Here is a 13,088-nt window from a genome sequence, read left to right as displayed (position 1 = left end):
TCTTAGGCACCCAGAGGTAGAACACTGGGTTAAATTCCTTTGTCTGTTTGTCGCTCTCCTGTGATTACTGTGTTTTACAGAAAGAGCCACATTTTTTGGTTGGGCATTTTGTAAGAAAAACTTTCAATACACTTCACACTTGAACCTAGCTGATGTCTCCTAGGCGTTTCCAAGCACGTGGCCAGCCCTGTCTAGGGTAGTGTGCCTTTGTCCCCTTTCTACCACCATCTATTTTGATTCTGTGCAATATAGTTGCACCAAGCTTAACCTAGACATTTTTAAAAATACAGCTGAAGTAATCTCACAGAGCATTCTTATTCAAGCTGCATAATATTCATTATTAATTTTGACCCACCATGGTACATCTTAGTTTTAAAATTCATTTTTTACATTGTTTTAGTGCCAGGTGCCAACTTTCATAGTTTGACATTCTTCAAATCTCAGAGTTCATCAAAATCGGATATAATCTGCTCTAGCTTGCATTTCAAGAAGAGCTGATTTGTTAAGGAAATTTGTGTATGCTGAACCTTGAATGAAAATATAAGTTTAATTTTTCAAGTGGAACTTTTAAGTGGTAGGTCTTGTTCCTTGGCTTCTCTTATTTTGATAAAACTCCCTCAATTCCCACCATCAGATGATGTGGAGCCTGAGAGTTGTGAGGTTATGTTTTTATGAACAAAGCCACATGGTCCCCCCATCCCCTGTAATCTCACTCCCCCCCCTCCCCGTGTGTTTTCTAACTGTGGACTAAAAAAAGTTGACTTTTTTCAATGCTCATTTGAACATAAATAGCTATTGGCTATTATTAAATTTTTTATTTTATTTTTCTGAATCACTAAAAGGTCCATTTCTTTCCTTTTTCCCAGGCTGGACGTAAAGAAAGAAGTGATGCACTCAATTCTGCAATAGATAAAATGACCAAGAAGACCAGGGACCTGCGTAGACAGGTAAGCTAAAGAAAGTGCTGAGTGCTTCCCCCAGTTATCAGTTTTGTAGTTTTGGTTAAAATCTCAATAAATACTGGGCCCCTACACATTTTATTAGGGTTAAGAATTACTTTTCACAGGAAACTATGTCTGTTTTGTTGCTAATAAGCTTCTAAATGACTAATCAAGTCTTGGGGACCTGGACTAACATGGCCCCACTGGGATGGACTGCATAAATTAGCTCTAGTATGAAAACGATGTACAGGTAAAAAAATCAATTTAAAATGACTTGGGGACTGAAAATACCCTAAAGGATCTCATGATTCTCACATATTAGTAGAGACAGAAATTGCAGTTATTTATCTGACTTGCCCCCATTCTGATTACACTGTCACAGTTTCCTTAGATCCTTGGTGGCGATGTATTTCCAATATACATACAGTGGTTATAGAGATATTTTGGGGTGCTCAGTTTTCCAAGTTAGTAAATGTAGAGGAAAGAATCTCTTCATTTAATGTTAAATAATTCCATTAACATTTTGGAATCAAATTGAGTTTTAGTCTTTTAAAAAGCTAAGGTTGAATTTATAAAACAATGTATCAAAACTTAAAAAGAAGTTGTAATATTAATACAATTACCATACTTAGTGGAGAGACATTTTATTGTCATATCTGACATAAAGCAAAATTAAAGATGGACTGTATCTTCCCTTTTGGTGAAGTAGTACTAGAAATGGTTATATAAAGATGACCGTTGGGGTTTTTTTGTTTTGTTTTTCCTCACCTGAGGATATGTTTTTATTCTTACAGAGAGAGGAGGGGAGAGAGAGAGAGAGAGAGAGAGATCAATGCGAGAGAGAAACATCATCAATCGGTTGCCTTCCATATGCGCCCTGACTGGGGATCGAACCCACAACCTAGATATGTGCCCTGACTGAAAATCGAACCTGCAACTTTTTGGTGTATGGGATGATTCTCCAACCAATTGAGCCACCTGGTCAGGGCAATGACCTTTCAGTTTTTTGGTTTTTTAAAAATATATCTTTATTGATTTCAGAGAGAAGAAAGGAGAGGGAGAGAGAGAGATAGAAACATCAATGATAAGAGAGTCATTGATCGGCTGCAGCCCGCAACCGGGCATGTGCCCTGACCGGGAATTGAACCCTGATCGCCTAGATCCTAGGTCTATGCTTAACCGCTGAGCCACGCCTGGCCGTGCGACCTTTCAGTTTTAAGATTCAGTATCCTAACCCTGTTCAGATAAACCAGAAAGTACATTTTTCCTCTCTTCTCATTTTTGTTTAGCCATTTAGGCTAATTACCTATATTACAAGGCTCTGTGCCAATTTAACTCAGAGCTGCTTTCTGTTTAGTTTTCCTTTCAGATATAAGCTTTGTAATTCCCAAGAAAAAAGATATAATGTTGAAAACTGAGATTCTGTTGCTGAAATGCTATAAATTATAGTGTAAACCATTATCTCTACAATCATGTTTCCTACATTGCAGCTTATATAACTGAATGGATTACATGGGGGGGGGGGCTCCTCATATAAGTGCCACCAAGCTATCACAAGCTTCCATTAGATTTAAAAGTACAAGAGAAATACGCAATCTAGCTTCTTCTTAGAAATAAAGTCAAATTTTTATAATTTAATTATTAGCTCCGCAAAGCTGTCATGGACCATGTGTCAGATTCATTCCTGGAAACCAACGTTCCACTTTTAGTATTGATTGAAGCTGCAAAAAATGGAAATGAGAAAGAAGTTAAAGAGTATGCCCAAGTTTTCCGTGAACATGCCAACAAATTGATTGAGGTAAGTGTATTAGCAGTTTTGTTAACTGTAGGTAACTTGATGGAGCATGGTGGTTTTCTAGTTACATTACTTACCAGCTAAAAATTTTAGGGACTCACCTAATATGCAATATGTATAGGATGAAAGTCTTTCATTACTACTTAACATCTATCTAAAACTACCATTTTGGTCAGTTTACATTAATTATGTACATGATTAAATACAGATAGTTCCTGTCCTGGAAACTTAACATCTCTATTTAATGTTATGCTAATATAGATTGATTATGGCATGACTAAACTCACAAGACACTATAGAAGGGAGTAGCGGCTAGGAGACGGAGCTCAAGAGTCACACTGCCTGGGCTTGCATCCTGGTGAATCCCCCCCCCCCCCCCCCCCAATTCCTATTTCTTGTCTGTAAAATAGGGATGCTAATAATACCTATCTTGGAATTATTTTAAGGTCTAAAAGAGATGGTGTATGTCAGCTGCTTAGCACTTTGTCTGAGGCACAGACTCAGCCCAATCATCTTGTTTGAAAATTGAAGACACTGACTCCTAACATGCTGCTAGTTAGATATGTTTGAATAGTAGAAATCTGTATGTAAGTGGTTGGTTTGTAAGGTAATAAGAAAGAGGAGTGAATTGCTATTTAATTTCCAGGTTAGGCCTGCTCTTACCATTTTATTTATTTTTATCCTCACTCGATATTTTTTCCATTGCTTTTCAGAGAGAGTGGGGGTGGGGGAGAGACATCGATGTGAGAGAGACACATCGATTGGCTGCCTCCTGCATGCGTCCCAACACCAGGACTGGGGATCAAAGTACGTGCCCTTGGTCAGAATTGAACCAGGGACCCTTCAGTCTGCGGTCCAACGCTCTTACCACTGAGCAAATCAGACTAGGGCTTGCTTTTACCTTTTGATAACCGAAATGTTATTGTTTAATTTATTCATTATTACTTTATTTGAAAAATTTGACACAAAGTAAGCATATACCCAAGTCACTTGATTTTGTAACCTTAATGTAAAACATCTAATATTTGGAAAAGATATTTCATAGACCATTTGGTAAGTTAGTCATTATGTAAGAACAGAAAATGAGGCTTTTATGTAAAATCTGTGTCTCATACGTTTGTATTTATAGTGACATCAGGCCAGGTTAATACTATAAAAATACTCCAAGGAAAACATCAGTAATCACATTAAATGCATTATTAATTTACATCTCGTTTTCTTTGAACATTATGAATTAATTATGTACATAATACATAGGTCAGTCTGCTATTCAAGTTAATGATTCTGGCATTTGGAGTTAAAATTGGGAGATTTTCATTTTCTGTCTCCATTAAGCATAATCTTGTTCACAATAGTTGCATGACAGCTCGAAGTATAACCTTCCAAATGTATAAAGATTGTCTTCAGAAAGCCAACCTCTGTAAGTAGCCTATGTATTAGGAAGTATGCCTTTGAAGCAGGAAACAAGGACACTACCAGCCCAAGGCCTGGGGTAGCAGGTACCAGTAATAGCATGAATAGGGCTGTGTGGCAGCTGAATTTCAGTGGAAGCCCTTGTCTGTGCTGCAGTTTGAAGGCCCTTTGCGCCTGCCTTGTCATTCTCAGCCTCTCTAGCCAACAGAGCTGACACTTGCTGAGCACCTACCATGTACGGTGTATATGCAACTACAATGTACTTTCTCACAACATCATTTCTCAGGTTAGGAAGCTTTGGCTTAGAGTTAAATTACTTTACCTTATGTCACCTGGCTTGTCTTCATCCAACAAGGGCTATGCCACTTGAGCTTACTGACTTAATGGGGAGCCTTATGCCCAATGAGAAGCATTAGGTGGACCTGGTGGCTTTGGAGACCTTGCTTCCAGGAGCTTTGTCTGTGCTTGCTTATACTTTTCATTTCATTCTGAACACCAGTAACCAAGGGCCCCTTAGAGTTTAGAGTTTGGTATTCCCTTTCCCGACTCAGCTCTGACTCCTTTCTCACCTCTCTCCCCTCTCTGTGCCCTCCACCCCCTCATCCCCCATACAGATACATGTATTAAATGGCTTTTCATTGCTTGAGTCATAACTAAAGGCTTTGTAGCACCATTCTGCAAACAGTTAATTACATCTATGGTGATAGAGATACTAGGATATATAATTGCGTATGTGCATGAAAAGGAAATGAGTGTTTAAAGTCTTGTAGAAGCCTCAGATTTCTGACTCAAGGCAGAACTTTATTCTTTAGTGACAAGGCATCTCCTCCCCACACTACTTTGTATTATAATAAAACTGAACTAGTGAGAGACTTGTTTTAAGCAAAGGTAAAATACTTTATTGTGATTGTTTTGTTAATCTCTTGGTTTCTCCCTTTCTTTTCATTAGTTCCCTCTTAAGTGGAATAAATGTCTATAGGCCAACTTTGGTTTTATGGGACATTTGCCATTTTTCCTGGGAGTTTAGGGAGAAGTTAGAGTGGTATCTGGAAGTTGGGTAAGATAGCTGGTGATAGGCCTCTGGCAGGAAAGAAAGGGCTCAGATTCTGCAGCCGCTGAGAATTCTGCCAGATGTTTGTTCTCCCCAAATACTGCAATACAGTTCTGTTGCTAACCCCCTGGAGTTACCACAGCTGCAAGTTTAGAGGTCCCCAGGCCACCTACACTTCTGACTAACTGGCTACAAATTTTGAGGCTTCCCATGGCCCACTTCAGTTTCATTAATTTGCTAGAGCAACTCATTGAACTCAGAATAGTGCTATACTACTTATGATTACATTTTATTGTAAAGGATACAAATCAGGACGAGCCAAATGAAGAGATACATAGGGTGAAGTGTGAAAAGGCCATGTTAAAAAACAAAATTCAACTAAGTAAATTTGAAATCTAATGGTTTTATTAAGAGATTCATGAGTCAATCAGCATCCCATCTAGCAACTAGAAGGGCACTCTAGGGATTGTACAAAATGGAAAGTTTTTATAGAAGAAGAGAGTGGTGCAGGGGAACTATTAACCAAAGGGAAAAAAAGATTATTTTTGGGTGAAAGAATCCCAAAAGCAGATTACCACTTCTTTTGAGGTGTGGGATGGGGGAACTACAGGGAGGTTATGGAGAAGGGCTCATGTGACTGATTATCTCATTGGTGTTGACCAGAAAATTCAGACTTGTTGATTAAGATTGTTTCTGGGAGAGACTGAAACTGCAATTAAATCTAGGTTTGGTATCATGGGCTTTTAGCACTAGTGATACCATTTTGGGCCTGTGATTTTCTCTTTAACAGTCTCAAAGACAGTTTTCTGCCCTTTCTCCATGGAATCAGAGAACTTCACGCTCCCAGCACATTTATGGTTTTCTAACGAGGAAGCTCCACTGAGTTTCAGTGTCCAGAGTTTTTATTGAGGTTTCATTATATAGGCATGATTGATAGAATTGTAATTTAATTGAACTCAATCTGCTGTTTCCCTTGCTTCCCCCAAGCTTGGGCTCTCCTGAATCTCCCAATCCTCTAATCACTTGGTTGTCATGGTGGCCTGCCTCAGTCCTCAGCCAACCATTAGCTGATATATCTAGGGGCCTCACCAGGAGTTACCTCATTAGCATAAATTATCAGGGCCAATGATAGGACTCTCCAATGAAATTTCAAGGATTTAAAAGTTTTCTCACAGGAATCCAGGTCTAAAACCAAACATTCTTTATTATATAACACCTTCTAATCTGGAAGGTATTCGTAATGCCTGGTTTTCAGGTAGCTTGCTATGCAGCCATAAATACTTCATGGAAGAGGAAAGACAGGGCAGGTTTGTTTCTTGCAGCTTTATGTGGATCCTGTTTATAGCCATTTATTTACCCAGTGATTTACCACTTCTCCTATCTGGTACTCCTTGTATTTGCGTTTTCCCTTTCCCAGGATGTTCTCCCCTTTGGAAGCCAGGTTTTCTGTCCTTTCCAGGGAATTGGGTCTATCTCTTGACACCATAGTGAGTGGTTCTTTCCCTCATAGAATCTATGATTCTCATGCTGGTGTATAAATCCCTTCTTTGTAACATCCCTGAATTGTCACTTATTTTTTTTGGACTCCTTCTGTAGTGGGAAACTCCTTCCCTCTAGATCAGGGGTGGGGAACCGTTCTTCTGCCAAGGGCCATTTGGATATTTATAACATCATGTGTGGGCCATACAAAATTATCAACTTAAAAACTAGCTATGAAAAAAGCTCCTGGATTTATTGAATTTCCAGTCCCGCCTGTGGTTGCCTTGGCAGGGCCAGACCAAATAATTTTGTGGTCTGTACACTTCCCACCCCTGCTTGAGAAACTGAAGATGTGGTATGGAAAAAAATGCAAAACTTTCATCAACCTTTTATACTGATTACATGTTGAAATGTAATATTTTGGGATTAAATAAAATATGTTATTTTTGCTAATCACCTTTTTAAAATGTGGCTACTGAAAATTTTTAAAATTCTTATGTGGCTTACATTGCATTACTACTGGACAGCATTTATCTAGATATTTCCTCAGGCCTTTCAGACGCTTTCTGTATCCTGCCTCTTCTCTGAATGCTTACCACTCAGCCAGCCCTTATTGGACTTCAGCTCCAGGGTCAGGCAGATGGAGGTAGAGCAGCCAAGGCCTCTATCATTCCAGAAGGAGGCTCTGACCAGTGTATCCCAGGATGACTTTAGCTTTTTGGGCAGTGTCCTGTCTGTAATTTCACTGAGCTCACAATCAGCCAGCCCAGGGTTTTCCCTCCTGAGGTGCTGCTGCTCAGTCTCATCCACTCCATTCTTGTCTGTGTGGGTACAGTTGTCGTTTGGCTGTCTGTGTAGTTTTGACAGTCATCCAGTATAAACTTCTTAGATTCAGTGCAATGTTCTGTCCTGTCAGGATTGTTGCTGGCATTGCTCTTAATATTATTGATGGCCCCTTCCACACTGTGTCATCTCTTTCTTTCCTTTTCTTTCTTTTTTTAAAAAAATATATCTTTATTGATTTCAGAGAGAGGAACGGAGAGGGAGAGAGAGATAGAAGCATCAATGATGAGAGAGTCAATGATCGAGCCCACAATTGGGGCATGTGCCCTGACCGGGAATCGAACCCCAATCGCCTGGATCCTAGGTCGACGCTCAACCGCTGAGCCACGCCCAGCCGGGCTCTTTTTTTTTTTTTTTAAATGAGTGTATCTTTTCTCCTTTATTCAATCTGATGTTTAGAAAGTTGTCTAAGACAAGGCATAGGCTAGAACCTTTCAGCTTGCTACTAGAAATCATTCTCTTGATTGAACAATTCTTTGTATATAGTTGGCCTTTCAGGCAGTTAAAAATCCCTTTATTTTTGTCTTGCTCTCTAAATTATTTAGATAAAACATATCTATACTATTGCCCTCTTGTCCTTTTCAGTATCCTTCATGATCACTCCATTAAACTTGGGGTAACTATAAGAAGCATAATTTCTATATGCTATTTCTATGCTATATTCTCATAGCTTCTTTGTAGATGCCAGCTGCCTTTCTGCTTCCCAGAGCAGGTTCTGTTAGTGCGCTATCCAGTAATTTCTTTCTCTCCTCCTCCTCCCCCCCCCCTCCAATTTTCTCCATGAACACTTGCATGCTGCTATATATCAGATAGCTGCTCCTTAGGGTTAGATGAACTCCTCTCACAGCTGATTCCTAAAGGGTATAGTCTGATTTATTGGGTGTTGGGAAATGTTCTCTTCAACACTACAGTGAAACCAGTTCTCTTTCTAGAGCCATTTGGGGATGCTGTGTGGTTGGTGCAGTAGGGATCTAGATGCACATAAAACTTTCACCAGCCATTTTGCCTGGGGTTGCTGTATGGCAACACTGCTAGGCTTCTTTACCCAACTTTTAAAATTAGAGATAAGAGCCTCTGAAAGCACCCCTGTGCAGCAAGGTGATGGGGAGAAAAATGAAAGTGCCAATTTAGATTGGATGCAGTTTTGGGGCACTGCCATTTAAAAATATAGTTTTAAAAAACTATAAAATACAGGTTCATTTTAGAAAATTTGTAAAATAAAGTCACAAAGAAAAAGGAGTAACATTTTGGAGTAGATTCACTTAGTTAATCTATATGTGGGTTGGTTTTAAAAAATATATATACAAAATTGGTATTATTCTGTTTTATTTTTTGAGGCCAGTGGTATAATGTGTTAATGATGTAGTGTGTTTTTGCCCTGCTTATCATACCATGTCCATTTCATTGTGTTCGGAAGTACTCATTTATACCATTTATATTCATTGTTTACTAGTCCATTTATTTAACCATGATGCATGAAGGCTTTTAGATTCTTTTTAGTCTTTTACATATAACAGTCTAATAAACATCCTTTTACTTTTTTATTTGACATTGTCCCACCTAGTTATTCAAGCCAAAGGTCTAGGAGTCATCCTTGGTTCTCCTTCTCCTCTGTTTATTCTTCTTGGCCCATATTTAATTCACAGGTCTCCAAATCAAACTTTTCCTTATTGCCATGGTCACCTTCCTAGCCTAAGCCATCACCTGTCACTGGACCTCTGCAGCAGCCTCCTAATTGGTTCTTTTGTTTGCACTCTTGCTCCTCTCTAGTGTCTCTGTCTGTCTGTCTCTCTCGCTCTTTTAAAGCATAATCTGACACCTTTATATCAGATCGTGTCATTCGTTTGCTTCAGGATCCATCAATATTACCCTCCCCACCACCACCCTCCATGGCTTACAGGCACACTTGGGATAAAATCCTAAAACCCAGATTCTTAACCTTGGTCCATAAGGTACCCTGCCTGCCTTTCCAACTGCCTATCGTCCTGTGTCTCCCTACTTTCTCATGTCCCCCCCCCCCACTAGACTACTTTCTTTTTGACCGTACCATACCCAGACCTTCACCACCTCATGTTCTCTGCACTCCCTGAGCTGTCTGCCTGGAATGCGCTGCCCACTTCTCATCATACAGGTCTCTGCCCAAATGTAACCTCTGCGGAGAGGCTTTTGTGGATTCCTCATCGCTTTCATCCCACCTTCCACCATTGTTTCATCCTGTCACCTGATTTATATCCCTCATGACACTTTTCAGTATCTGAAATTACTGGGTTTGTTCTTTTGTTTTTTTTCTCTGTTCCTGCACCATACTTGAATAGAATGTAAGTTCTTTGAGAACATAGGCCTAGAACAGTGCCTGGAACATAGTAGGTGCTCAATAGCTATTAGAGGAATGAATCTACTTGCTCTCAAAGGTAATAAACTAGATGCTCAATATTCAGGTGCCTGGACCACTATCCCCAAAGAGTCTGATTCAGTGGTCTGAGGACTGTGCTTTGAGAAATGCAGAGCTCTACCTTATGGCTGAATATCTTTGTCAGTGAGCTTTGCCACCTTCTGAAGTATGTGTAATGTTCAAAAAAGCATCATTCTGTATAACGTGTACATGAGGGGATGAATTGTAAGTTCTTTGGGGATGTGTAGAGATAGGAAACTTTTTAAAGGTTAGGTGACATTGATTTGAGCAGTATTTTCTTTTGTCAGAACAAAGCTTTCAAAAATCTGTAGCAAACTTTTCTGTAGTTGTAGAAAAAAAATTTAATAGATTTATATAGAGTTCCTAATATGTCCCAGTCACTATTCTGGGCACTAAGTGTTATAGCAGTGAATGAAACAAAAATCCCTACCACATGAAGATTACCTTATACTAAAGAGAGGTGGGGGGACAATCAAAATAAATGTATATAGTGTATATGTTACATATAATGTAGCATAAATGGTGCTGCGATTATATGTGAAGAAAATTATCCATTTTATCAGCATTTGAAAGGAAGCTGAGCAAAAGCTGTTATTTAAGCAGCATTTTAATACGTGATCAAAATAAAATTGGAGCAGATGTGTTGGCACTTGCTCACTTGGTTTTTGGAAGTCTTATTTATTGCTTTAATAGAAATACTTTCCCCTCTGACCAGATAAAATAGTATAAAAAGGTTATGCTTTACTTTGGGGTTTCATGTAAAGTTTCTTAAAATGTATTAATAGTTTTTTGAGGAGCATTAGGGATAACATCCGCTTAGAAAAGGAAACCTTTTATGGTGTCTTCTTTGTAGATCACATTATGGAAATGCAGGATTAGTTTCAAGAATAAAAACCACATACTCTTCAGGTTTTATGTATGAGCAGAGCGGATTTCTCCAGTCCCTCTTTGTACACACAATGTTTGGAAGGCTGTGTGCTGCTGGCTGCCTATTGGATCCTTATTAAGTTACTTCTGTGATTTTACTTGAAAAAGCAAGTAACAGTGTTTGCTGTGAGGTTGCTCCTAACTTATTTTCGCAGAGTCTGGCTAGGACCTCTGACTGCCTCACACCGCAGTCATCAGTGGAATCCAGTACCTCTCTACATACTGAAGGTATTAGAGCCCCCTTCTTATGTGAAGGGTGTGTAGAGGTTGTGTTGTCCAAGTAAGTAGGGAGCAGTGGCTGAGGGTCGGTGTTGGTGAGCGGGGTGACCCTTCTCTTCACCATTTGCTTCTGTCTGGAGTATAGCACTGAGGGCTTTGCTTTCATCTGTTTATAAAAGGGCAAGGCTGTGCTTCAGGAAGCGATAACACCTTTTATAATCGACTCTTTCTCACATATCCAGTTAGATTTCTTTATGTTGTTCTTCAATTTAAAGTGTATTGAGGTGAAAAATTTATTTTCTGTCAGAAATATGGCCTTTTGTCAATAATGCAAGACCCATGTGTCCTTTTTAATTGCTTCATTCTTTGCCCACCTCCTTCGGCTGTGAGCAGCTTAGTAGTTAAAGAGCAATCAGTTTTCTCCTTTAATCTTGCTCTTTTCTGATCCTTTTTCAGTTTCATGAATTGAGAGGGAAATAGGAAAAATGTCATTCATGAAATCTTGCCTGTAAAAACCATATATCATTTAGTATCTCTTTAGCCCCAGACATTGTATTAAAGTGAGCCCCTTATTATAATGAACTTGCTACAATAAGTTGGTATCTTGTTCATTGCCTTGTGAGTTAAGAACCAAAATGTAAATGTAACTTGTATGCTGTTGAGCTGGATTATCATTACTTGTGGGTCTCCCCTCCCTCCCCGCAAGTATTTCCCATTATCCAGGACTTCATAGGGTATGGGTTTATTGGCTTGAAATGTATTTTAACTGCAAATTGAATGATCTGCATTTTAACTTTTATTCTATAGTGTGCTGATAATGTGTAGTAAAGTGGCCTTGAAGAAGGCTCTGTAAGGAGCATTTGAATTAAACACTGACCTTACACGATCTACCTGTGACATCTTGGGTATTTTCTCAATGCCTCTGTATAATACTATAGGATGAAATTCTTGCAAATAGCAAATTAAATGAAGCTTCAACTTTTTAGGACTATAGACCATTTGCATGAAAGCAGTCAGGTGTCCTTGGGGGGAATGCTAACCTTGGATTCCAGAAGAATTTTCTAAGCATATTGAACTTTGTCTTCTCACATTTTCAAAGGTCTGTAAGTTCAGATTAATGAGGCTCTGTGAGACAAAAATGTCTTGGGTGTACTATTTTAACACCTTACCTCCTAACAAGCATTTTTGGCTGAACTCAACCACCTAGTCAAGTTTTGGGATGGTCAAGTGAAGGCAGTGGGTGAACCTTGTTCTCAATAAGCATCTAGATTCTTTTCTCTTGGACCATTGGTAGGGATGATTAAGGAAGCACTCCGCCCAGCTGTAGCCCTGCTTCAGGAAAGAGGATAGGCCTCCTGTTTCCTCTCAGTAGAGCTGATGGACCAATGTTTAGACAGGCACCTGTTCTAGCTTTACTGATAGATAATTCAGGTAGTTAGATAGAAATAGGGAACTTTAAAAGTAGTATATATGATACCATGTAAATGGAAATGATTACAGTATCATCTGGGAGGTGGTCTACAAATAAAAATCTTTAAAAAATATAAAATAGCCAAGTCATTTAAAATAGTTTATGATGTTTTAGTAAATTCGCTATTTCTAATCCTGTTGCTAGAGATACTTATATTTATATCTTGCCTCTTCCTAAAATTAGATTTGACATAGCTTATTTAGAACAAAAACATATACAGTAAGGTAGATGTAGAAAATCAGAACGTAGGAAAATAGTAATAGACAGTTATGACCTGTAATTGCCATGCTTGAGTCTGGATTTGGCACTGCACTTCCTGGTAGCAAGGAGAGAAGGGTGAAACACGGTTAGTTGTGTAACTCTTGTCTTTAGAACGGAGGAAGGAGTAAATGTCTTCTAAAAAGACAAGGTCATAACATTCCATCGCTGCAGAGCTGAGATCCGGACAGCTACAGTGTGGTGAGGGGCTGCCCCAGCTTGGGCCGCAGCCTCCCAGTGACAATATTGGGAGGGCAGAGGGCTGTGAGTCTGTGAAC

General features: G+C 39.2%; 1 protein-coding gene across 1 annotated transcript in view; it reads left to right on the top strand.

The window, feature by feature from the left end:
• Positions 1-13,088, top strand: part of CTNNA1 (catenin alpha 1) — a 174,225-nt gene that overhangs the window by 122,280 nt on the left and 38,857 nt on the right. Inside the window, exons 8-9 of the mRNA XM_087816341.1 lie at positions 867-947; positions 2,587-2,739. Of these exons, the coding sequence (XP_087672467.1) occupies positions 867-947; positions 2,587-2,739 (234 nt within the window). The remainder of the gene's footprint in view (positions 1-866; positions 948-2,586; positions 2,740-13,088) is intronic.

Source organism: Miniopterus natalensis, chromosome 4 (assembly GCF_054644295.1).
Source record: "Miniopterus natalensis isolate mMinNat1 chromosome 4, mMinNat1.hap1, whole genome shotgun sequence".
NCBI classification, from domain to species: Eukaryota; Metazoa; Chordata; class Mammalia; order Chiroptera; family Miniopteridae; genus Miniopterus; species Miniopterus natalensis.
The sequence above is the reverse complement of the archived record's forward strand: the minus strand, read 5'-3'. Positions and strand labels throughout refer to the sequence as shown.